Source organism: Alnus glutinosa, chromosome 5 (assembly GCF_958979055.1).
Source record: "Alnus glutinosa chromosome 5, dhAlnGlut1.1, whole genome shotgun sequence".
Lineage (NCBI taxonomy): Eukaryota > Viridiplantae > Streptophyta > Magnoliopsida > Fagales > Betulaceae > Alnus > Alnus glutinosa.
In genome coordinates this window covers 4,177,587-4,202,796 of record NC_084890.1, presented here as the reverse complement: position 1 = coordinate 4,202,796, position 25,210 = coordinate 4,177,587, and the positions used below count along the sequence as shown (strand labels likewise).

General features: G+C 35.8%; 4 protein-coding genes and 1 long non-coding RNA gene across 7 annotated transcripts; 2 read left to right on the top strand and 3 right to left on the bottom strand.

Moving 5' to 3' along the window:
- The first annotated feature begins 3,660 nt into the window (after positions 1 to 3,660).
- Positions 3,661 to 4,553, top strand: LOC133868828 (uncharacterized). The gene is made up of 2 exons (XM_062305847.1): positions 3,661 to 3,830; positions 4,064 to 4,553. Exons 1-2 carry the CDS (start codon positions 3,661 to 3,663, stop codon positions 4,551 to 4,553), a joined length of 660 nt encoding a protein of 219 aa, XP_062161831.1.
- Positions 4,554 to 4,783: 230 nt separating this feature from the next.
- On the bottom strand, positions 4,784 to 7,043 carry LOC133869402 (putative cysteine-rich receptor-like protein kinase 9). The gene is made up of 4 exons (XM_062306395.1): positions 6,198 to 7,043; positions 5,368 to 5,505; positions 5,145 to 5,248; positions 4,784 to 4,984 (listed from the first exon to the last, which is right to left on the bottom strand). Exons 1-3 carry the CDS (start codon positions 7,012 to 7,014, stop codon positions 5,178 to 5,180), a joined length of 1,026 nt encoding a protein of 341 aa, XP_062162379.1. The 5' UTR covers positions 7,015 to 7,043; the 3' UTR covers positions 4,784 to 4,984; positions 5,145 to 5,177.
- Positions 7,044 to 10,271: 3,228 nt separating this feature from the next.
- LOC133869399 (cysteine-rich receptor-like protein kinase 25) lies at positions 10,272 to 17,743 on the bottom strand. Its single transcript, XM_062306388.1, has 7 exons — positions 16,900 to 17,743; positions 16,154 to 16,285; positions 13,572 to 13,690; positions 12,341 to 12,563; positions 11,935 to 12,172; positions 11,549 to 11,699; positions 10,272 to 10,640 (listed from the first exon to the last, which is right to left on the bottom strand). Exons 1-7 carry the CDS (start codon positions 17,741 to 17,743, stop codon positions 10,395 to 10,397), a joined length of 1,953 nt encoding a protein of 650 aa, XP_062162372.1. The 3' UTR covers positions 10,272 to 10,394.
- Positions 13,993 to 18,065, top strand: LOC133869408 (uncharacterized). 2 transcript variants are annotated; one of them, XR_009900434.1, is made up of 4 exons: positions 13,993 to 14,310; positions 14,787 to 14,919; positions 16,590 to 17,726; positions 17,852 to 18,065. It is a non-coding gene; the product is annotated as an uncharacterized LOC133869408 (long non-coding RNA). The 2 variants fall into 2 exon arrangements; XR_009900433.1 differs by having other exon boundaries at positions 16,590 to 18,065.
- A 1,128-nt stretch (positions 18,066 to 19,193) lies between these two features.
- LOC133869398 (cysteine-rich receptor-like protein kinase 5) lies at positions 19,194 to 24,827 on the bottom strand. 2 transcript variants are annotated; one of them, XM_062306386.1, is made up of 7 exons: positions 23,902 to 24,827; positions 21,917 to 22,048; positions 21,153 to 21,274; positions 20,805 to 21,012; positions 20,290 to 20,527; positions 20,051 to 20,204; positions 19,194 to 19,929 (listed from the first exon to the last, which is right to left on the bottom strand). In XM_062306386.1, exons 1-7 carry the CDS (start codon positions 24,743 to 24,745, stop codon positions 19,597 to 19,599), a joined length of 2,031 nt encoding a protein of 676 aa, XP_062162370.1. In that variant the 5' UTR covers positions 24,746 to 24,827; the 3' UTR covers positions 19,194 to 19,596. The 2 variants fall into 2 exon arrangements, with proteins under 2 accessions (XP_062162370.1, XP_062162371.1); XM_062306387.1 differs by lacking the exon at positions 23,902 to 24,827 and adding an exon at positions 22,663 to 23,878.
- Between the last annotated feature and the right edge of the window lie 383 nt (positions 24,828 to 25,210).

Sequence of the window (25,210 nt, the reverse complement as noted above, 5' to 3'; positions counted from 1 at the left end):
ATCACGGTTGCCCAAGTACAAGGCCACAGGGCCTTCATCTAATTCCTCAACACCTGCATCGATAGCATAGTCTATGTGATCGTAGTGGTAACCACGTTCACATAGGCGGAATAATGAGTCCACGGTCTTAGTGAGTATATAAACCACTAGGTGTTCGCATAGAGCCGACTTTTCTTTCTTTCTACCATATGTGCGTTTACAATACCAGCTACCTTATAGATAATAAATATATCTCTTTTAAAAAGTTTCGTAACTGATGAGGTAAACACTAGCATCTTATAAATACGTAAAATCATAATACTTAGCTGTGAATATATGAATATATTCTAGTCTCCCGCTTAGAAGCATACACATATAAACTCATCTATACTATACATGTTTGTACATCATATGTCTCAGTTATACTCATATTCATATAAGTACATCTAAGCAAAAAACCACATAAATCATTATATGCAAACTAGTCGAAACGGTATACATACGCTCTATCTCATTCAGACTCATATGCATATTGATACACCTAGCATGAAAATCCACACTAAATCATTTCAAACACCATCATCGTGTTATGCATGCTTTCATACATTTTCATTGTACCATAGTGCCGATGAGACTCTCACCCAAACTTTCTTGTTGTTTGATGTTGAAGAGACTTCAAGCCAACCAATCTACACATGATGTTGCTGGGACTCTCACCCAAATGGTCTTAGTTTCATGATGCCGATGAGACTCTCACCCAAATGGTCTTTGTCTCGTAGTGCCGATGGGACTCTTACCCAAACGGTCTTATTGCTTGATGTCGATGGGACTCTCACCCAAACGAACTTAGTTTAGCGTTTCATGTTCTCGTTTTTGTTTCACAACATGCTCTATGCATTCGTGTCATATAATCACAATGTCCATGCTTTCACATACTCACGCATCATTTAACGTCATATATTTTTCATACTATTTGCAAACATGAAGTTCAACAACAACTTTCATAATTCATAAAACATATAATGCAATCCTTAACTCATCTCAAAAGTCACAAAACATATCGCAATTCTCAATTTCATAAAACATACTTTAAAGCTCATAATTCATCATAAAAATATATCTCATCATATTTTAAAGTATCAAAAGCAATCTCAAATCACATAACACAACAACATTATATTGGCTCAAAATTAAACATTTATAACATTCTTGCAATCTAATTTAAAATCACACAACTTAATATCTTTTCACAGTGAGTTAAATACTCATCTTATCCGTTTGAAGGAGAATTTGTAACGGTAAGCCTTGCAATGCACCATTGCATTTCCCAATGCAATAACACATTAAGACTAAATTGAAACACTCCTAATTCTAAATACCACATAGATTCTTGGTTTATCTCAAGAACCTAACACCACGGCAACTCATGCAATTTCTAGGGTTTATTTTACTACCCATTATCTAATTAAACCAACATATAGAACACTAATATGTGGCAGAAGATGATGGCATGATTTCCTTACGAGTACTCCAGGAAAAGTTGGATGATCACGATTTTATTCATGTAATGATGGTGGCGAGGCTCATTTGGCTGCGGAGAAATTCCTTCGTGTTTGATGGTTTTTTTACACCACCAGCTATCCTAGTGCAACAAGCTTTGTCTTCGCGGGAGGAATTTGTGAAAGCTAAAGGCCAAATATTGAAGGCCAGTGTAGCACCGAATCCAGGTGTTATCCGATGGAGTAAACCTCCAATGGGTAGCATTAAGTTCAATTGGGATGCTTCACTGGATCATACAGGTAAGCGGATGGGAGTGGGGATAATAGCTCGTGCTGGTACAGGGGAATTCTATGCAGCTTTGGTTACTACTATGCCTTTCATTCGCGACCCTGAAGTGGCTGAGGCTATGGCAGCTTGGCGTGCATTTATGTTCTGTGGGGATCTTGGTGTGCACAAAGCTGTTTTCGAGGGGGACTCCCTAAATGTGGTAAATGCTATTAATTCCCATGAAGAATGCTGGAGGTCTTGTGGAAATTTGGTGGGTGGTATGCAGGAAAAGTTAATGCAGCACTCAGAATGGTTGGTGAACTTTACAAGGAGGGAAGCCAATTTAGTGGCTCATTGTTTGGCTAAGCATGCTTTGGAGATTCATCATGAAGTGGTCTGGAAGGAGGTGTGCCCACCTTTCTTACAGCCTCTAGTTCATGAAGAGCTTATGTAATCCTTTTTGATTCTATAATATGATCAGATATGATCTTTCCTCAAAAAAAAAAAAAAAAAAGGTTTACAATTAAAAATCTTTAATTTATACTACTTATTAGCATTAGGGCCTAACCCCATAAATACTCATTATCCATGGAACCCATAGAGTATTAATTAACAGTCTAAATGCATTTAACCCACCCTTAATAACCTAATGTTTAAACACCTAAAATTCCAAAATTTAACTCAAACTATGAAATTTAGGGTTTGTGCCCATAATTCAACAATTAACAAAATTGAAGTTTTAATCCTTTAATTCAATAACCCATGGCTTAAATAATGAATAGGAATTCACTATACACAAAAGGCTCAAGCTAATTTTAGGAATTTAGTCTAACACCTAAAAATTGGCTTAACTTAGAAAAAAATTAGAAATTAATAAGTTACCTCAACATAATTGGTAGATTGGTAGTTCTAACAATGATAAACGTTACCCAAAGCTCAAAAATGATGGAAACTTCAATTTGGAACAAGACCCATGCCCAAACCTTACTCCATATGAAGAGGAAGAGAGAAGATGTGGGAGTTGAGAGAATGAGTGTTTTGGGCATGCGAAATGGAGAAAAGAAAGGATGGACCACAAGTGGCTTGTGTTTTAGTTGGAATGATAAAAATGCCCCTCTAGCTTAAGTGAATGTAAGAGTGGAGTGGGCTACAATGGTAATTTATGTTTGGGCCAAACAAAACTTTTATTCTCTCTTGGGCTACCATTTACAAGTCATACAAGCTCATAAAATAAAATAAAACTATCTTATATTATTTTACCACACTGACCCAACTTATTTTTACTTAATCATAATAAACTCATTAAATAATTTCTTTGAAATTACATGGTTGAGTGAGTTAAAAGCAGACAATATTATGTCATTAGAATTAGTTATTACGCAAAGATCAAATGAACAACCCTTTTACTGTAAGATTGAGTACGAAGAAGATGAAAATGGAGCACAAAAAAACTCTCTCAAGAGCAATTCAAAAGGCAAGGTGAAAACTCTCTAGCAGCTAGCATTATTCAAGCAAAATATTATCCCAATGCCTCTATCCTGGAGGCATCAATGGTAAGACGACCTTCTTTATGTTGGAGAAGCATTTTAGTAGGCCAACCTGTGCTCCAAAATGGGCTAGTGTGGAGAGTTGGTACTAGTAGCAACACTAAAGTCTGAGGGGATAGATGGCTTTCCAACTCCACTTTTTTTCTCTGTATAGTCTCCTTGGAGGACCTCAAGGGATGACAAGAAAGTACATGAGCTCATACACCCAGACACGAAGGAGTGAAATCTTTCAATGCTTGCTGAGGTTTTTCAAGAGGAGGAGGCTTGGGTCATATAAAATATATCTTTGTGCCCACTGCAACCCAAATACCTTTTGGTATAGAGATGCACCTCAAATGGTATTTTCTCGGTTTGTAGTGTCTACTACATGGAAAAGGAGCTCCAGACGATTAGCAAAGGGGAGGGTTCATCCTCAAGCAAGAATGATGCAATATGGAAGGCATTATGGCAGTTCAAAGTACCCAATACTGGAAGATATTTTTGTAGAAAGGTTGCCATGACATTCTCCCCACCAAGGAGACCTTATTTCGCAAACAGGTAGTCCATGATATGTTATGTCCTATTTGTGAGAGGGAAACAAAATTAGTGTTGCATATATTGTGGTCCTGTCCTTCGGCTCAAGATGTATGGGGCTGTGGACCCATGAAATTCCAAAAGGGGTGCAACATAGGAGTAAATTTTACCCAATGGTTTGAAGAAATGATGGGGCGTTGCAGTCTGGAATAGCTTGAACTCTTGATAGAGGTTGCACGGTGGATATGGTTTCGTAGGAACTCTATAGTGCACGAAGGAGAATTTACACATTCTAACCAGGTTTTCAAGGAGGCTTTGATCAAGATTGAAGACTTCAAGCGATTCAATGCACTTGAGCAAAACGAGCAAGTCCTTATTAATGCCACACCTCCAACCTTTTGGCAACCGCCACCCCTAGATAAGGTCAAAGTAAACTGGGATGCGGCTGTAAACAAAAAACATGGACGCAGAGGCATTGGTTTTGTGACACGAGATAGTAAAGGTTTTATCTTGGCAACCAGGAGCACCATCCAAAGAATTGTTTTGGAACCCATAGTTGTAGAAGTAGTGGCGGCTTTACATGCTGTGATTTTTAGCAAGGATATCGGTTTTTTTGATATTATTTTAGAAGGAGATGCTTTGCAAATTATTCAAGAGATCAATTCGGAGAGACCCAATTTGAGCAGGTTTAATTGGCCTTTTCGTGGAGAGTATCAAACAAGAATTGTGTTTGTTGCGTTCACATAATGTTGTACTACATGTTAAGAGGGACACCAATTCAGTAGCTCATGGTCTAGCTTGAGAAGTTGCCACTCATGGCATAAATTTATTATGGTTGAAAGTCATTCCTCCCAGTATCTATGGCATTATATGTAAGGAACTTTCTACCCATATTTTATCTTAATTTGGATCTTTTGAAATTTGAATAAGAATATATTTGTTCAAAAAACAAATAATAATGCTTTGTTACAAGAATATTTACTAAACTTTATTTATTAAGAACCAAATATAAAGCCTTGGAAATGTTCTTACAAGATTTTTCTTGGAAATGTTCTTTCAACCCAATAGGTAATAGCCTTACAAGATTTCTCGTTTTTAAATTCTCGATCCTTTACCTTGTCCAAGACTTTTTTGATAGACTTTTCACAGCTACTTCCTGTGCATTAGGGAGTGTACCCCTGAGAATGTATTTTGAATAATTAGTACAATTCCCACCTTAGAATTCATGAAAACCCAGCATCATATTCATAACCTTCAGTTAAATCAGCTAAACTTAGATGATCGAATAGAATCCTCGCAAAAAAAAAAAAAAAAAAAACGCTAAACTTATCCTTTTACGTTATAAACCTCACCAAATCCACCTGCAACTAGCTAGCTTGTTATCTTCTGAGAACTTGGCGGTGGTAGCAATTCAATTGTAGCAAAATCAAATTGGACGGACCCTACAGTTGTAGTACCAGTAGAACAAAACAATAGAGGTAAATAATTACATGTGTAACACGTACGTACGTACAAGGAGATATAATTAAAAATGTATGAGATCAAATTATTTATTGTGTACCATTTTCTTTATGCATAGCATTGTACTCTTTTTTGGCTCTCCTACAAAGGAAGTAGTAGATTATAATGAAGAGCACCGCAGAGACAGAAATCAGAGCAACAATTGGAATAATTGCGAGCAATAAGTTTGATCTTTTCCCTGCATAAACAATATTCGCTTTCATTGATAAGATAAAGGATGCATGATCTATAATTAATGATGCTTTAATTTCCAAATAATAATAACGATAATTTTGCGATTGAAACTAGATAATGGACAATCTTAATTAACTAGTTGTGTCAAAACCTTAAGCTAATGGGTTACACTACTCAGACCAATATTTCTTCTCCACATGATGATGCTTCTCCTCGATCTTAATTTCTAGATTCATGTTTTACTAAATTCAAACTCAAAATTGTTTATGAACTTTTCTTGCATCATTGTTTTGACCTTCGCTTTGTACAATTAATTTCTAGATTAATGTTACCGTTATTTGACAGCTTGATTCAAGATATTTTGTCAAAAAAAAATAAAAAAATTCAGATATCCTGATCTTTATTTTAGTGATGCATTACACATACTAATTAGGTATCTTCACAGTACTGTATATGATCATGTACTACTATTACGTATCGATCTTTTATACGTCTCTTGTATATGCAATTTTCATATAATATTAACGATACAGAGAAAAAGTTGTAACAGAAAATGTACACAAAAATGTGCATAATCAATAAAATGATCAAAATTGACATGCTAAGACAGTGCATGTATAACAAACATGAGTGAAATTATGATTCAGTTGTACGTGAGAAAGAGCTACTAATTAAAACGAATTCCCTTTGACGAACCTGGAGGCGGAGGAAGAATTGCTGGCATCTGGTAAAACTGGTAGATTTCGTACCTAATTCTACAGCTAGGAAAAAAAACCCTTGCCCCTTGTATTCCACTGCAACATTGCTGCATTAAGGTTATCCCTTTCTGTATACACTTATTGCAATCAGAGCTAGATATGTCAGGCGTGCACTCCTCGAGGGTGTAAAGTATTTGAGACCCGGTAAACTTTGCTTCTTTTGTTGCGAACTTTTTGGCACCAATTCCCGCATTTGCAACCTGGCTTACCAAGCCTTTCGTCGTTGCCATTAGTAATTGGTTAAAGTGATCTGGATCAGAAATATTGTGTTTACTCGGAACGTGAACACCAGGCTGTGTGTTCATCTTGGAGAAGAAATATTGGTCTGAGTAGTGTAACATGCACTCCTCGTACCAGATCACGGCCTCTTTTCCTAAGCGGCAGTACTGCTGAATCAGATCCTGGGCGGCAGTGCCCACGCACTTTTGGCAGTCTTGGAAAGTGAGATCGCCACGGCAGAGGAAGAGGCCGTAGACAGTGTCGGAAGCGTTTTGTCCTACGGTGGTGTTGTAGAAACCATCTTCATGTCCGGCGTTGGAGGAAAGGGAAGAGAGGAGATGATCTAGATTGGACTGGAAGGTGCTGTTGGGAGTGAAAGTGGTTTTGTCTGAACAGAAATGGTATATATACTCAGTTGCGGTAGCTTCTCTGCTCAGGCAGAGCAAGGTCAAAACCACAAGAGTCATGGAGACATCGAAGGAAGGCATGCCCATTTTGATAATCAATCTCTTGCAATGTGGTCTGTAAAATCTCATGCAATGTTGCTCTTCTTTGGGAGGTTCAATATATATATGAACATTAATCCTGTTTCCTAGCTTGCTCTTATATTAAAAAGCTGTTTCTTAAATTTCCTTTAAGAATATAACCAATTAACTTTTTCTTTTTCTTTTTGTGATACGTAGAGTATAGCAAACTGCTGTTGAAGAATATTTTTTCAGTTTTAATTTAGGAAAACAAAACTATTGTTAATATCATGCTTATAATTTTTTTTCTCTCTTTAAAATGATTTTGATGGCCGGACCAATTTTGTATTTTTTTTTTTCTATGTCCGCATTAAAAGAGGAATAAGGTGGAAAAGATTCCAGTTGCCGGATAGTTGAAAAAAATAAGGAATAGAGTAAATGGGAAAGTTACGTGTTTTTCTTTACATTACAATCACCGTCTGATTAGTCCGGATCAGTTTACCTCCACTTTGATTCTTTCGTTATGGCTAGTCAACCGTCCAAGATTTGACACACCCCCTGCTTAACTGGTCATGCGATTTGCAATTAGCGCTCCACGTCAAGTATTATAGATAGCTTGCGTATAATAAGGAGAATTGAAGGCAATCAACGGTGAGAGGAATAACTAGTCCTCAGGCTCATATATATAGGTCCGCCTGCTTAGGAAACACCAAGCATTGCATCAATATGGAACCCCTCCAAGTTTCATTGAATGATGAAACGTCAGCCGCGGATGCACAGCCCCTAAAGGAGCCGATTGGCCGACAGTACTCCCGAAGAGTCCAACAAATTAAATCGATGGTTTCCCTAAGTACCAACAGCCATGCATGATAAGAAAGTATACAAGAATAATTTAGACTATCAGATTTACTTGCGTAACTTATAATAATCCTATAAAGAAAGCCACAAAACCTAGTACTATTAGGTATAGGCACTCTATTCCCTTCTAATCCTCATGCTACTTACCCACTCAAAATTTATTTTACTGACTTAAACATTAAAGTGTTTCCTTCAACTTTTTTCGATAAATCACCCATGTTTAGTTTGTCTTAATTTGTAGGTATTCTTAACCGCATTATCACAGTGCGGTGGCAGTCAACAATATCATACAGAAATAAAATGACTGAACTCTATCTAGCTCCGGTGTGGTACTCAATATATGCTTTTCCTACACAAATCATTTCTTGGAGAATTTTATTCCAAGATTCGGAACTAATTTAGTAAAGGATCTTATAAAATAATATTCGATGTCGCATTAATTTTAAGGAAGCAAGCTGAAGATTTTCGTTGATTTTTTTTTTTCCTATCCATTAATACAAAGGGGAGGGCTAAACAAGGGGAGAGGCTAGGGGGAGCGTTGACAATATTGTTTTTTTTTTCTTTTCTTTTCTTTTCTTTCTTTTCTATTCAATATCAGAAAGGGGAAAGGGAGAAATCGTCGAAAATATTGTTACTAGAATCAATTCATAGCTCAAACTCAAAAATTCTCGCATTGTGATTTTTTCTTTTTTAATAAAAAAAATATGCTAATACATATTTATGATAAATTTAGAACGTTTTGTAACTCTTAAGTGCCTTCTTGTACACTGCGCAAAATTTTATTATCTTTTTCTAGTGATAGATAGATGGAATGATTATTTTAATAAAGACGATAATCTGTGAATCAAATTTATCACTACTTCTGAAAATTTAAGGAGCTTATTGATATATAAATTAAGTGGTAAAACACAAGGATCAATTATAACATTGAAGGAAGCCATCCATATATATGCATGCCCATTTTGATGATCGAGCTGTTGCAGTGTTTTTTTTGTAAAATCTCATGCAATATTGTACATGTTGCTCTTCCTTTGGGAGGTTCAGTATATGGACATTTAATGCTGTTTCCTTGTTCTTCTATTGAAAAAACTGTATCTTCAATTCATATAAATAAATAAAGGAAAATACAAATAATATTTTCAGAGAATTTATTTTTTCTCATAATAATTCTTAACAGCGGCTTCCTTTTAGAATATAACAAACGGAAAAATTTCCTACAAATCGGTTTGTAGGAAATTTCTTACAACCCACATGTTTTTTGTATATCTTGACACATGTGAGAAGCACATGTTATTTTAATAATATATGCTTCTCACATGCTTAAAGGACACATGTTATTTTTATACGTGAGTTGTAGGAAATTTCCTACAAACCAGTTTGTAGGAAATTTATGTCCTTTTAAGGATATTTTTCTTTTTAATTTAGAAAATTACAAAACTATTGAAAATATATATCATGCTTATCATTTTTTATTTTTTTTTTATTTTTTTTATTTTTGTTCAAAATGATTTTGATGGCCGAACCAAAAAAAAACCTTTGTTTTCTATGTCCGCATTAAAAGAGGAATAAGGTGGAGTTGAAAAAAATAAGGAATAGAGTAGTAAAGTCATGGATGGACTACACCTACGCTTGAAAAGTTGTTTAACTGAAACTTTAATACACTTGTTGGGACACTAGATTAACCTAGAAGCTTAACAAATAAATTTGAGCCTGAGAAATATTATATCAATCGATCATTCATGACTTGGGCTAGCTATTACTATTTGATTTGTGATTTTATTATATGTGAATATCCCAACATAAGGAGCAGGTTCCGTTGGAGAGGAAATAATAACTTTTATATATAGGACGTCGCACAAACCACATTCTTTGTGCCACCATCTAATAAGAGAATGACACGTAATCGTGAAACACGGGAATTAAAAAAGATGAAAACACTATATTATTTGCTATATATATATATTCTCTAGCTTCCTTATGCAATCATCTCCTAAACTATAAAATCTCCATTCCCCCTATTATTTGGATCTAATTGTTCTGAGTTAATTTACTAATTTGTCACTAAAAGTATTTTTAAATGATCAAGCATCTCTCTCTCTCTCTCTCTCTCTCTCTCTACAGAAAATAATTAAGAGAATTAAAATAGTGCTTAAACCATATGTATAAGTGGAAGACAAAATATACATGTATATATGCACATCTTGCTTAAAATATAACAAAATAGTTTGTGTGCATCTAGATCTCTCTGATCTCTCACTCCTTCTCAAAGAGTTGTGTACGAGGACAGATCCTGTGATTCTCATAATTGGCCAATATCAATGAATTGTACGTGTGAGATATCAAACAACCAAGCTCGATCGTGAAAAATGCATTGGGGCGTATTTTCCCCATTATTTTTCTTTCTTGTCTCTGGTAACTCTATTTCATGACAAGTTAATAAAAGAACGGTTAAATGGAACGTAGTGTTCGAGTTTCATGACAAATAAAAGGGATACCTAATTTTTAAGAATCCCTGGCTACTGACATTTTCGATGCTTCATTGGCAAACAATGGCATTGACTAATTGCTTGTAGCTTGAGCTGACTCCTGCTCCTTTATGGCATGTTTGGCTCTGTTCCTCCGTGACGGAAAAACGCTGGCTTTTGAGGTGATGACAAAGTAATAGTCTCACTGTTGAGCATGAGATTTATTGATGCCATTGTGGGTCTGTCGGCTGGATTTTCCTGAACACATAGCAAGCCAATATGGATACAGCGGATGACTTCATTTGTTAAGTAAGAATCTCTCAAACTTGGATCCAAGAACTTCAAGGATGTTCCACTGCTCCAATGTTTCCAAGCCTGCATCGATTGATCAATATTCTTTTAGTGTCACCCTTCTGTATGTTGCACTTGGAGGTGATGTTACAAAAGAAAAGGATGGTAAATTATACTCTAGAACTATTATCTAGGTTGTATTATATGTACTTTTAAACTATTTGTGTCAGATTAGATGTTAGTTGGAGTAATTCTTGAATTAACTAAGAGTGATTCTTGTGTCCCTCCAAAACTGATGTGGCTTTTAAAATCAACAATTGATCAAAATTCAATAGTAATCAATAACAAGCTTAATTGTGATTTTAAAAGTTACATCATTCTTCGAGGGATACAAAAATAACAAAAGAGTAACTTCTAGCAATACTTTGTTAGTTCAGATGGCAAACGTCACACGTGACTAGCATTCACGAATGCAAAAGTTGTTTTTGCGTTACTACTGTACACATGTTTTGTCTTATAACGAGGATATTTTTTAAAAAATAAATAAATAAATAACGAAAGTAAAGGAGTACTTGCGTAGCCACTCATAGCACCATCAAAACAAATGGGAGTTGCCGCACGACTACCTAAATGTTCAGATGGGGGTGGCTAAGCAACTAGTTTTCAGTAAAGAGGGTAGCATTAGCATCACGTAGATATTGTAAATATTATAAATATCCCAGAGGGTGTTACGAATACGCTGTGTTTCTATACAAAATAATAGGAAATTAGTCATCCAAAAATGCATTAGACACAAACATTTTCCATCCAAATTTGGCAACTCAAACTATTTTGGTAGTTGTAAGTCCTATTTGCAGTTAATTGTATTTTAGAGATGTAAGTGAAAATGATGTTCTACTTTGAGAAGATAAACTGTAATACTCAAAAAAAAAAAAAAAAAAAAAAAAAAAAAAAAAAAAAAAATTCATAATATGTACGTTTTTCATACTCACATGGGTCAACAGGTCTGTAGCAGTGTCTGATTGATAGAAAGAAGAGATGTTGTTGCCACTTAAAATCTCTAGTATTAGGACACCAAAACTGTATACATCGGACTTCACAGAGAATTGGCCATGTAATGCATATTCTGGAGAAATGTAACCACTGCAACCCAACATTATCAACTGATCAACGATGTCACTAAACAACTATGAAACCTTAGAATTATATCCATCATGACAAGATGTTAATTTCTTCATGTTAGAATAACATTTATTTTTCCTTCTTTTCCTAGGATTAGATTTTTAGTATGAACAAATTAATAAAATCATTAATCATAAATAACATTTTTCTTAGATTTTAGTCACATAAATATAGATATTATATAGTCAGCACTTACTACGTCCCAACAATTGTACTAGTATTTCCTTCGGTTTGATCAACTCCAAAAATCTTTGCCACGCCAAAATCTGAAATTTTTGGATTCATGTTCTCGTCTAAAAGTATGTTGCTAGCTTTTAGATCACGATGTATAACTCTAAGCTGTGAATCTTCATGGAGATAAAGGATTCCTCGAGCAATTCCTTCAATAATCTTGTGTCGTTTTGACCAATCTAATAGTCGTTGCTTTTCAGAGTCTACACATTCATCAAAATCCAATATCCACTTAGAATAAATTAATCGGAATTAGATGGTTGAAGATAGAGAAGAGATGATAAAAGTTGACTAAAAATTGAGCTGCAAATAGGATCCAAGCATTTCATATGATAAACAAGGAAATGGACATATGTTTAGAAAGGACTGACCAAATAGAAAATAATCAAGGCTTTTGTTGGGCACAAATTCATAGACGAGTATCTTTTCCTCTGCTTCCAAGCAAAATCCCAATAATCTCACGAGGTTTCGATGTTGAAGTTTGGCTGCCAAAATAACCTCATTCTTAAATTCCATCGAGTCTGGAATTTGTTTTGAATTCATTGAGAGCCTGAGCCTCTTCACAGCTATTTTTTGTCCGTTGGGTAACATACCCTAAGAAGATATTTCAACCCGGAGTTAGAACAGTTTACTTTATATATAAATTTGAAGCTTCTGAATTTTGAATTTTTGAGATTTTGCATGCATTAAATTCATTATACTTACATGAGTACTATATATTCTCTTGAAAAAATAATGATAAAGCGAAAAATGCAAAAACCAATCTATGTGGTTACATCGATTTGCAATTAGCTATTTAGGGATTTCAAAGTGGCTTAAAAGTTAAATTGTGGCAAGCAAAAATAATAGACCGCTCCTGGCCTACCCCAAACTTCGGTTTGAAATTTTAACTTAAACGGTCAGAGTGATACGATAGCACTAATAATAATACAACATATGTCCAATATAATACAAACTATAAAAAGAATATATATATATATATATATATATATATATATATATATATATATATATATATGAAAAAAGAAATTCAAGAGGTGATTGAGGTAGTTCGGCCACCCCATTTGGCCAATATAGGGGTGGTCCAACCGTGCACTAAATTTATTTTTTAAAACAATTAATTAATTTATTTTTTCATTTTTATTTATTTATTTTATTTATTTTTTTTCATTATTTTTAGTTTTATTTTTCAAATTTAGAAAGATATTCTTGTCTTATTGACAACTTCTTATGGTCATTTTTTGTTTTTTTGTAGGCCATGAGGGGATATTAACATTCTTTTGATAGTTTAAGGGTAACATTGACAATTAGATGGTAGTTAGAGAGGGATATGTATACTTTTTTCCTATTTTTGGTATTGAATGGTAGTTTGAGGAGACACTTATCACATTATTATTGGTGTTGATGTAGCACTGTGACGGTTTCCGTCAAAAATTTCAAACCAAAGTTCGGGTTAGAGAGTGATTTGTCAATTTTACTTATTATAAGGAGTTTTAAGCCACTAGCTATTTAAACTCTAGAGAGCTGATCGGTGCAAGCGCACATATTGATTTTTTATGAAGAAAATAAAACCACGATAAACAATAAATACTAATTCCATACCTGGTAAACCTCACCAAATCCACCTCCACCCAGCTTGTTGTCATCTGAGAATTTGTGTGTGGCAGCTTCTATTGTAGCCAAATCAAATTTCAAGGATTCTATGGTTGTAATTGTGCTGGCTGCCATGCATAGGAATGGTATAAACGTAAGGAGTACACCACAAGAACAATTTGCAGGCATGAGAAAACTAAAACATTACTGTAAAAACCCCAAACTTTCTTCTCTTTGTACTTTTCTATCAAACTCCCCCAAAAAACCTCTAAACTTTCTTCTCATATTTTATTCATGAATTGATTGATAATTAAAGATAATAAGGGCTACATTTGAGATTAAGAGAAATGGAGGGACAACATTGCAATTGTCACAAAGTTTTTGTTTATTTTAGAAAAAGAAAACGTGGGACGCAGCACTGTGAGCCCATGTGAAAACCCCTGCGTATTCCTGGCAAAGAAGGAAAGAGAGGGAGGGAAAGAGAGAGAGAGGGGCGGGGAATGAGCTGTTGTTGCCCCTCTCCCTCCCCGTTGCCGCCAAAGAGGAGCGAGATTTGAACTTTCCTTGGCCAAATCTCGCAAAATTGTTTGGATCTTTGCCCGATTCAATCCAAGACCTTGGTCCGCCTTCTCTAGCCTTGAAGCCATCGTCTTTCGACCCAAAAACTTAAATTTCTGACCAAACCAGTGGCGACCCGTGATCCAACAAGATCCAAATTGCATGTTTTTCTTCAATTGATTATGTGGAGGTACAAAAAACTGATCTATTCTTTCATTTTGTGGTGTCAATTTAAGGAAATATGTATTAGTTTGTTGTGAAATTTGAAAGTCTTTGAACTTAGGGTTCTAAAAGGTCAAATGTTAGGCTTTTGATGATTCGGCTTTAATTTATCGGAGTTGATGGTTCGTTTATGCTAATAGATGTCAGAATCATGTGTTAGATCATCCACATTGTGTTGGGTGATGATAAATTTGAGAAATTTTAATATTAGGGTTGTTTATGCATGAAAAGAAAGGATTTCGGTTCTTGGAGTTAATTGTTTCAAATTGATAGTTCCATTGTGTTATTAGAGGATTAAATTGCTTGCTTGAATATTTAATTTAGGTTGGATATGATAAATTTGATAAAAATGGGAAACTAGGGTTTTGGATTGAGGTGAAATTAAGTTTCGAAGAGATGTCAAATATCCAAATTGATAGTTTGAAAATGAAATTGGGTGTTAAGGACTTTGACGGAGGAAGGCTGAATGTTTGGCTACGGAGGAAGACCAGTCAAGAGAGACAAAGTCTTGAAACGTGAGTGATGGACCGTGGGCATGGGTGTGTTACTCAATGGCAGGAATTCAGGCGAAATTCAGGTAAAGCGCGTTTTCCAAGATACGCGTGTAGGAGTGGAAGAATTGAGAAGCCAGCTGTCTTCAACTATCTTTAATTTCTGCGTTTAATGTGTTATGGGATTGCGTTTTGTATTCCCTTTATTTTTTGCGTTTTATTTGTTGTTGTTTGCGTTTTGGCTGTAGTAGATTAGCTGATCCATCTTGATGGCCGTTGCAACAGAATGGGCTCTATAATATTCTTTGCAATCGGCAGTGAGAAAGTAGCTAAGAATATTTGTGGAATTGGTTGTAATCTTGGAGATTGAGCATCTCAAACTGTTCATATCTTTTCAATATAACTTTACTCGGTATATTTCCATAAACATCAAAAACATTCCATCTATAATTTTCTGAACATTCATTCATCCATCATCATACAACCCAAAAATATACACAAAACCAACAAAAATACTTATGAGGATAGAAAATCCTTTACATTGGGATTCCTAATTCAAAAAAAGACCATGAGAATATGCCAAGGCCTGAAGTTGATGTTTTATGATGTTGGCAATGATGAATAAGTTTATTGATTGTAACCTATATGCAGAAATATTTCCATGATTGATAATGAATAAAGTTAAAAGGGAATTTTATTACCTTGTTATGTTTATGGTTGAAAAGCATATTTGGTTACCTGATATGATATTTTGTTGTTCATGTAAGTACTGTATTATTTTACTTCTTGTTGTATTTCCTGCTTCTAAGTTGTTATAATGAATTGTTTTTGGAGATGAAAGAAAAAATAGGTTAGTCCTAAAATACTCAATCTCACAGCTAGATTAACTTTTTCTAGTGGCTAAGATGACACATCAAATACTTATCAAAAAAAAAAAAAAGATGACACATCAAATCTCTTTAATATATTTCAAATAATACAATGGTCAGGATCTTTCTAGTTAGAGAATTCAGAAGTTGAGAATCATAAAGTAAACATTCACGAGGAAATTAAAAAAAGTTGGTTTGTAATTAATATTGTGGTATTTGATTTTATGAGGTTTTTTTATTCAGACATTTTGGTTAATTTGATGTTATGTGATGGTTTTATTTGGAGAACAAAGATATATGTGCTGTTGGATATTGTTGTTATTAGCTGTTTTGTTTTGTTGTGTTAAGTTATTTTTAATTATAGACATGCTGAGGAATATCATAGTTACAGTCGTTACCATACCTGTTTATGGTTTGGCATTATATAAAATTCAATCAAATATTTCTTTACCATTTTCAGCCGGTAGAGCATTGTACTTCTTTCTTGCTCTTCGTCTTAGCAAGTAGTAGATCATAGTGCATAGCACAAGAGAGACAGCAATTGAGGCAACGATGGTGATAGTTTTTATTGAAGAACTTTTTCCTGCAGAAACCCCACACACACAGACGCACAATAAAAATTGTGAACAAATTCCATCACATATTATGAAGTTGAGAGTACCTAAAGGCCAAGTACATAGAACTTAAATATAATTAAATAACTGGAAGGGTGAAGTAAACTATACACCTGGGTTTCCGGATGGATCTTGTTTGGGTAAACATCATTTTCTAAATCACAGGTTAGCGAATAAACTTTCCCCAAACCATAAATAGTCAAAATTGTTTCCACTTGCTGAGATCAATACATCAGGTTGATCTAATTTTTCTCCTGTTTTTCTTTTGGCTAGGTGATTTTCACTCCAATATTCTACCGTATGGAATGCGTACCCAAAACCACTGACATGGCGAAGGATTGTAAGGCTACCTCCTTATCATGGTTTATTGTACCTATTATCCTCTACTGTCTCAAAATCTCAGACCGTGAGCATAAGGAGAATATAATCTATTTCATCATTTTTTTTTCTACTAAAGAGAAAAGAAAAGAAAGTTTTCACTTTGATTTTCATCAGCTATCCTGTCCCTGATTTATCCTACGGAGCATGCCATTGTATTTGCTATTATCATGGTATGAAAGTAGCCATTAAGTTTTTACTTTACCTTTTTGTCTCGTGACCCAACCTGGTGCTGGAGGAAGAAGCATTGGTGTTGGTGTCAGTGACGGTGTGGGGGCGGATTCGGATTGTATCTGGTAAAACGGGTAAGTTTCGTACCGAAGATTACAACTTGGATACAGAACTCTACCCCCTCTACTCACTTGCTTTACATCACAACACTTCGGTAGGTTTGTCATGGCTCCTCGAAGACACATATTGCAATCAGAGCTGGATATGTCAGGGGTGCACTGGACAAGGCTGTATAGTGTATTGGATTCTGTAAAACTGACTTCTTTGGTAGCAAACTTTTTAACACCAGATGGATCATTTGCGGCCTGGGGCACCGAGTCATTCAACGTGGCTTCCACCAGCTTATTGAAGCGGTCTTGCTCTGTTATATTCCTCAAATTCCACAGTAAATAGCTGGGCTCTTCCTCCATGGTGGAAAAGAATGACCGGTTTGAGTAGCGTAGCATGCATTCGTCATACCATATCACGGCCACTTTTCCTACGGGACAGTACGGCTGAACAATCTCTCTGGTTGCAGTTGCCACACAGTCTTGGCAGGCATTGGTGGTGAGGTCACCACGGCAGAGGAAGAGGCCGTAAATTGTGGTTGCGGGGCTTTGGCCGGCAATGGCGTTGTAGAAACCACTTTCACGCGTGGCATTGGAGGAAAGGGAAGAGAGCAGGTAGTTCAGGTTAAACTGGTAGGTGCTGTTGGGGGTGAAAGTGCTTTCATTTGAGCAGAAATGGTAGCGGTAATGTGGGACTTGTGCACTGGTGAGGCTAAGGAAGCTAAGCAAGGAAAGAATTACTGGGATCATGGAGGTATTGAAAGAAGGCATGGCCAATTTTTTTTTATTAGCAAGAGTTTCTTTTCCAATTTTCTTATTTTTCTTGGAAAATGTCTGTCATTAACGAGATCAATGGAACCTGGACACGAGTGTTTACAGGGCAAGCATTGTTGACGCCAGTCAACGAAAGGAAGTCAAGCCACTTCATTATCCCTTCTATGCCCCTGCCAGAGAGAAGGTCAACAAGGCATGGGGAAAAGGACGAAAAGTCATTTTAAGTTCGCCTAACACGGATGGACTTTTATTTTTTGGTTTTTTTTTTTTTGTTTTTTAGTGATGTGATAAATGAATATAAAGAGTATTATTATTCTAATTTTTATAATTGTCAATTTTTCCAAAATGAAGACAGACCATGAAGGATCGATGTTATAGTTAAGCCTGACCAAAAACATAATATCGTAAAGGTGGAGGAGAAGAAAAGATAATGCAAGTCTTCTAACACTCACGACTCACCCAAGAAAGTTCGCCTTAACACGTTGAATGACTTCGTGAACGTGAAGTTTGGTCTAAATTTCTTTCTGTCGTAACTTATAAACCAACAACCATAGGACCGCAGTATGGCCATGGATGCTTTAATATCAGAGGGTGACTCCTCAGCTGTCATCCTAGCTCTCCTCTCTTGATTTAGTATCAGATTAGACTCTCTCTCTCTCTCCAATCATCTCGTCTTTTTTTGTCTTTTTATTTTAAATTGGTGTGACTTTTAAAATTACTATTGTATCAAAATTTAATATTAGATTTATAACAAATTCAATTGTAATTTTAAAAGTCACATCAATTTTAAGAGACATAAAGAAGACTTGGAGCATTACCCCCTTCTCACCTTTGTGATTCCTTCCCATGCATTAAAAGCTGGAAAATTCAAGTTAGTGTAAATTTGTGCACCCCTTATTATTATTATTATTTTGAGAGAACTTCACTTATAACCCTTGATCTTTCATCACTTTTGAAAAAATATACTCAAACTTTAAAAAATGTCAATTTATGATATCTATCTTTCAATTTTTTTCAATTTTAACTGTCCGTTAGAATTTTTTCGTTAAATCCGATTAAAATTTTCAAAATACCTCTCTATTTTTTTAAGAAAAAAAAAATTCTTAGAATTTAATCATTTGGTTTGTAAATACCACTTGACACAAGCTAGGCATATCTTAGAAATAAAAACACAGAAATTTCTATATTGTCTCAATAATTCATTATCAGAGCTGTTCTTGTCATTACATTTATTGCCCTTTTAAAACAGAGAATACAGAATTACAAAAGAAATAAATAAAACTAAATATAGGTAATTCCGCAATTATGGCTAATCTTGTAACGTGGGTATAAACCTAATAAGAAACTAACTCACCTAAGAAGAAAAATAATACAAAATCTTAAAAGCAACAACATAAGCTAAAAATGGTAAATTCAAATAAACGGTAAAAATACTAATCTAAAAAAAAAAAAAAAAAACCGAATTTTGTTGTCAATCATCTGAGAGTGTTACAAATTCTTTCCTTCTGTATTTTTACTGTCTGAAACCGAACAAAAATCTCTTCAAACGACGCTTTCTCAATATGTTCGTTTCTATTTCTCTTGAAAATGTTTAAATCTCGTCTTACATCAAACCGACTCCTATTGCAAAACAACTCATAGCCTTCTAATTTCTAAATTCTTACAGACTCAAAAGTCCCCCAAATATAAAACAACTTGCAATTAAAGACACCACTTTATAACTCAAATACTTGAGAGACAGAACTAATTAAGAATAGACATCAAGTTCTTCTAAGCATAGAGCAACAGTACCAAAGCACCCCGTTTTATTTGTATTTAATTTTCGCTGTCAGGCATCAGCCACTGTAAAGCTACCGAGGGTATACTTGAGTAATAGATGCTTCATCGACAGAACAGGGCAGTGATTTGATTTTACATTGATCTGAATCAGTCTCATTTGACTGCACGTTTGGCTCTGCTACACTGCTAGAGAAATATGCAGGTTGTTGAGGTGGCGGTAGAGGAACCGAGTAACTGTTTAGCATGAGACCTATGGTTTCTATTGTTGGCCTATCAACCGGATCATTCTGTACACTTAGTAAGCCAATATGGAGACATTTAATGACTTCATCTCTCGAGTAAGATTCTCCCAATGTTGGATCTAACAAATCCAAGGGTGTTCCATCCCTCCAAAGTTTCCATGCCTGCATCAATTGGTTAAGCAATATTACAAAAATATAATTTGTCTTCTCCACTCACAAATGTGATGATGTTTGTATCAACATAGGAAAATAAAATTAGAACATTTTGGCTCATACTACTCACATAGCTCAAAAGGTGTCTAGCAGTACCATCTGATTGATTGAAAGAACTTATCTTCTTTCCACTTATAATCTCAAGAATAAGTACACCAAAACTATATACATCCGACTTTACAGAGAATAGTCCATGCCTGGCATACTCTGGAGCCATGTAACCACTGCAATCCAACATCATTTATACAGAAATGTCAGCCACAAGACAAGCATTCTAACTTGTAGTACATAAACAACAACATTACTTACAATGTGCCAGCAATCTTGAAAGTGTTTCCTCGAGATTGATCAATTTCAAAAATCTTTGCCATACCAAAGTCTGAAACTTTTGGATTCATATCCCCATCTAACAAAATATTACTAGCTTTAAGATCACGATGTATAATTCTAAGCCGAGAATCTTCATGAAGATAAGTAATCCCTCGAGCAACCCCTTTAATAATTTTGTAACGTATTGGCCAATCCAATTGTCTTTGTCTTTCAAGGTCTATATATTCACCAAAATTCAATATTCAGGTTAGAATAATGAACTAAAGTCCATTATGTATCAAATTAATTCAATTAATAAAGAAAAAAAATTAATATTTATACAAAAAAAAAAAAATTAATATGTTCTACTCTTGTAAGTTCTACAACACTTAATGAATTTTATAATAGTTAATCGAATTGTTAACTGAGCCGTTCTTGAATGAAAACTCAAGATCTAATTTCATATGACATACAAGAAAATTAGGCATATGGCTATAAGAGACAATCAGACAAACCATATAGAAAGTAGTCGAGACTTTTGTTTTGCACAAATTCGTAGACAAGTATCTTTTCCTCTCTTTCCAAGCAAAATCCCAATAAGCTTACAAGATTTCTATGTTGAAGTTTGGCAACCACTACAACCTCATTTTTAAATTCTCCTGCTCCTTGTCCAGACCTTTTTGATAACCTCTTTACTGCTACTTCTCCATTAGAAAGTATCCCCTGACAATGTATGTACTTTAAGAAGTTGTTAGAACAGTTTACTACTTACAATTCCTATAATCCCAACAACTAAAGCTTAAGCATTGTCAGATTTTGCATTACTAGATTTTGCATTAGGGAAAAAAAAACCAATAATTCACCTTGTAAACCGCACCAAATCCACCTTCACCTAGCTTGTTATCATCTGAGAAGTGGTTGGTGGCAGCTTCAATTGTAGCAAGATCAAATTGCAATAACTCTATAGTAGTAATACCATTAGTAGCTGCACAACAAAACAGTAAATATGAGAAACCACAAATTAAGTGATGATAAAATATAAGAATCCATGAAATGGCACCGAAATAAGTTGCAATTAGCTGTAGTACATGCAGTTAATGTGAGAGGTCAGGTGAACCACGCACTTGCTAGCTAGGCAGTCCAGACACCTAGCTATCAAGCATGTGCAGGGCTTACGTGTCCTCTCACTCTAGCTGCACAATAATTGCATCTTATTATCCCACTAGATTAACTTTTTCTAGTGGCTAAGATGACACATCAAATCTCTTTAATATATTTCAAATAATACAATGGTCAGGATCTTTCTAGTTAGAGAATTCAGAAGTTGAGAATCATAAAGTAAACATTCACGAGGAAATTAAAATAAGTTGGTTTGTAATTAATATTGTGGTATTTGATTTTATGAGGTTTTGTTATTCAGACATTTTGGTTAATTTGATGTTATGTGATGGTTTTATTTGGAGAACAAGATATATGTGCTGTTGGATATTGTTGTTATTAGCTGTTTTGTTTTGTTGTGTTAAGTTATTTTTAATTATAGACATGCTGAGGAATATCATAGTTACAGTCGTTACCATACCTGTTTATGGTTTGGCATTATATAAAATTCAATCAAATATTTCTTTACCATTTTCTGCCCGTAGAGCATTGTACTTCTTTCTTGCTCTTCGTCTTAGCAAGTAGTAGATCATAGTGCATAGCACAAGAGAGACAGCAATTGAGGCAACGATGGTGATAGTTTTTATTGAAGCACTTTTTCCTGCAGAAACCCCACACACACAGACGCACAATAAAAATTGTGAACAAATTCCATCACATATTATGAAGTTGAGAGTACCTAAAGGCCAAGTACATAGAACTTAAATATAATTAAATAACTGGAAGGGTGAAGTAAACTATCCACCTGGGTTTCGGGATGGAACTTGTATGGGTAAACATCATTTTCTAAATCACAGGTTAGCGAATAAACTTTCCCCAAACCATAAATAGTCAAAATTGTTTCCACTTGCTGAGATCAATACGTTAGGTTGATCTAATTTTTCTCCTGTTTTTCTTTTGGCTAGGTGATTTTCACTCCAATATTCTACCATATGGAATGCGTGCCCAAAACCACTGACATGGCAAAGGATTGTAAGGCTACCTCCTTATCATGGTTTATTGTACCTATTATCCTGTACTGTCTCAAAATCTCAGACTGTGAGCATAAGGAGAATATAATCTATTTCATCATTTTTTTTATCTACTAAAGAGAAAAGAAAAGAAAGTTTGCACTTTGATTTTCATCAGCTATCCTGTCCTGATCTATCCTACGGAGCATGCCATTGTATTTGCTATTATCATGGTAAGAAAGTAGCCATTAAGATTTTACTTTACCTTTTTGTCTCGTGACCCAACCTGGTGCTGGAGGAAGAAGCATTGGTGTTGGTGTCAATGACGGTGTGGGGACGGATTCGGATTGTATCTGGTAAAACGGGTAAGTTTCGTACCGAAGATTACAACTTGGATACAGAACTCTACCCCCTCTACTCGTTTGCTTTACATCACAACACTTAGGTAGGTTTGTCATGGCTCCTCGAAGACACATATTGCAATCAGAGCTGGATATGTCAGGGGTGCACTGGACAAGGCTGTATAGTGTATTGGATTCTGTAAAACTGACTTCTTTGGTAGCAAACTTTTTAACACCGGATGGAGCATTTGCAGCCTGAGGCACCGAGTCATTCAACGTGGCTTCCACCAGGTTATGGAAGCGGTCTTGATCTGTTATATTCCTCAAATTCCACAGTAATTAGCTGGGCTCTTCCTCCATGGTGGAAAAGAATGACCGGTTTGAGTAGCGTAGCATGCATTCGTCATACCATATCACGGCAACTTTTCCTACGAGACAGTTCTGCTGAACAATCTCTCTGGTTGCAGTTGCCACACAGTCTTGGCAGGCATTGGTGGTGAGGTCACCACGGCAAAGGAAGAGGCCGTAAACTGTGGTTGCAGGGCTTTGGCCGGCAGTGGCGTTGTAGAAACCAATTTCACTCGTGGCATTGGAGGAAAGGGAAGAGAGCAGGTAGTTCAGGTTAAACTGGTAGGGGCTGTTGGCGGTGAAAGTGCTTTCATTTGAGCAGAAATGGTAGCGGTAATGTGGGACTTGTGCACTGGTGAGGCTAAGGAAGCTAAGCAAGGAAAGAATTACTAGGATCATGGAGGTATTGAAAGAAGGCATGGCCAATTTTTTTATTTATTATCAAGAGTATCTTTTCCAATCTTCTTATTTTTCTTGGAAAATGTCTGTCATTAACGAGATCAATGGAACCTGGACACGAGTGTTTACAGGGCAAGCATTTTTGACGCCAGTCAACGAAAGGAAGTCAAGCGACTCAAGCCACCTCATTATCATTGTTTATTGTACCTATTATCATCTACTGTCTCAAAATCTTAGACCGTGATGAGCACAAGGAGAATATAATCCATTTCATCATTCTTTGTCTACTAAAGAGAAAAGAAAATAATGTTTTCACTCAGATTTTCATCAGCTATCCTGACCTGATTTATCTTACCAAGCATGCCATTGTATTTGCTATTATCATGATGAAAGTAGCCATTAAGCTTTGACTTTACCTTTGGGTCTGGTGACCTCATGACCTGGAGCTGGAGGAGGAAGAAGCATTGGTGTTTGTGTTGGTGACGGTGCCGGTGACGGTGTGGGGACGGATTGTATCTGGTAAAACTGGTACGTTTCGTACCTAAGATTACAACTTGGATACAGAACTCTACCCCCTTGCTTTCCATCGCAACACATCGGTAGGTTTGCCATGGCTCTCCGAAGACACGTATTGCAATCAGAGCTGGATATGTCAGGGGTGCACTGGACAAGGCTGTACAGAGTTTGCAATTCTGTAAAACTGGCTTCTTTAACGGCAAACTTTTTATCACCGGATGAAGCATTTGCAGCCCGAGGCACCGAGTCATTCAACGTGGCTTCGACCAGCTTCCGGAAGCGATTTGGCTCTGTTATATCCCTCATATTCCACAGATATTTGCTGGGCTCCTCTTCCATGGTGGAAAAGATCGACCGGTTTGAGTAGCGTAGCATGCATTCATCATACCATATCATGGCCACTTTTCCTAGAGGGCAGTACTGCTGAACAATCTCTGTGGTTGCAGTTGCCACGCAGTCTTGGCAAGCATTCGTGGTGAGGTCACCACGGCAGAGGAAGAGGCCGTAAATTGTTGTCGCGGGGCTTTGGCCGGCAGTGGCGTTGTAGAAACCACTTTCACGCGTGGCATTGGAGGAAAGGGAAGAGAGGAGGTGGTTCAGGTTAAACTGGTAGGTGCTGTTAGGGGTGAAAGTCATGGCCGTTCCATTCGAGCAGAAATCGTAGCGGTAATTTGGGACTTGTGCACTGGTAAGGCTAAGGAAGCTGAGCAAGGAAAGAATTACAAGGATCATATATGGAGACATTGAAAGAAGGCATGCACCTAATTTTTTTTGCCAACAGGTATATGTATTGGAATTGAAGAGGTTTAGTTTATAGACTTCTCAAATTTTCTTATTTTTCTTAGAAAATGCTTTGTCAATAACCAGATAAAAGGAATCTGGCGCGTATGTACAGGTACAGGGCAATAATTGTTGACGCCAGTCAATGAAAGGAATCTGTAGAAAACGAGGCATGGGAAAAGTTATTTAATTTGAAGCGTACAGAATTGGAAAAGCAGAGCGTGTGGACTTAATCCTTTCTTAGTTCTCTCTTCTTTTCTTTTCTTTTTCTTTTTTCTTTTTTTTTTCTTTTTCTTTTTCTAAGAGACATTATATTTATTTTTTCTCTTCTATCTCCGAGTTATATCTATACAATCAAATTTTAAATCTATTATTAAATTTATGAGATTCATATTAACTCACATAGATCTAATGACAAATTTGAAAATG

Bases quoted from the DNA above. Each gene is read 5' to 3' on its own strand.
- LOC133868828 (XM_062305847.1), top strand. From the start codon at position 3,661: ATGGAAAAGGAGCTCCAGACGATTAGCAAAGGGGAGGGTTCATCCTCA. The intron at 3,831-4,063 runs GTAGTCCATGAT...ATGGTTTCGTAG, and splicing joins AGACCTTATTTCGCAAACAG to GAACTCTATAGTGCACGAAG.
- LOC133869402 (XM_062306395.1), bottom strand. From the start codon at position 7,014: ATGAGATTTTACAGACCACATTGCAAGAGATTGATTATCAAAATGGGC. The intron at 5,506-6,197 runs GTTCGTCAAAGG...TTGTTTATGCAG, and splicing joins AATTCTTCCTCCGCCTCCAG to GGAAAAGATCAAACTTATTG. The intron at 5,249-5,367 runs GTACACAATAAA...CTACAACTGTAG, and splicing joins TGCTATGCATAAAGAAAATG to GGTCCGTCCAATTTGATTTT.
- LOC133869399 (XM_062306388.1), bottom strand. From the start codon at position 17,743: ATGCCTTCTTTCAATACCTCCATGATCCCAGTAATTCTTTCCTTGCTT. The intron at 12,564-13,571 runs GTATGGAATTAG...ATATCTTCTTAG, and splicing joins GATTTGGTGAGGTTTACCAG to GGTATGTTACCCAACGGACA. The intron at 12,173-12,340 runs GTCAGTCCTTTC...ATGAATGTGTAG, and splicing joins CCTTGATTATTTTCTATTTG to ACTCTGAAAAGCAACGACTA.
- LOC133869398 (XM_062306386.1), bottom strand. From the start codon at position 24,745: ATGTCTCCATATATGATCCTTGTAATTCTTTCCTTGCTCAGCTTCCTT. The intron at 20,528-20,804 runs GTTTGTCTGATT...GTGAATATATAG, and splicing joins TCTCGACTACTTTCTATATG to ACCTTGAAAGACAAAGACAA. The intron at 20,205-20,289 runs GTAAGTAATGTT...GTTGGATTGCAG, and splicing joins TTCAAGATTGCTGGCACATT to TGGTTACATGGCTCCAGAGT.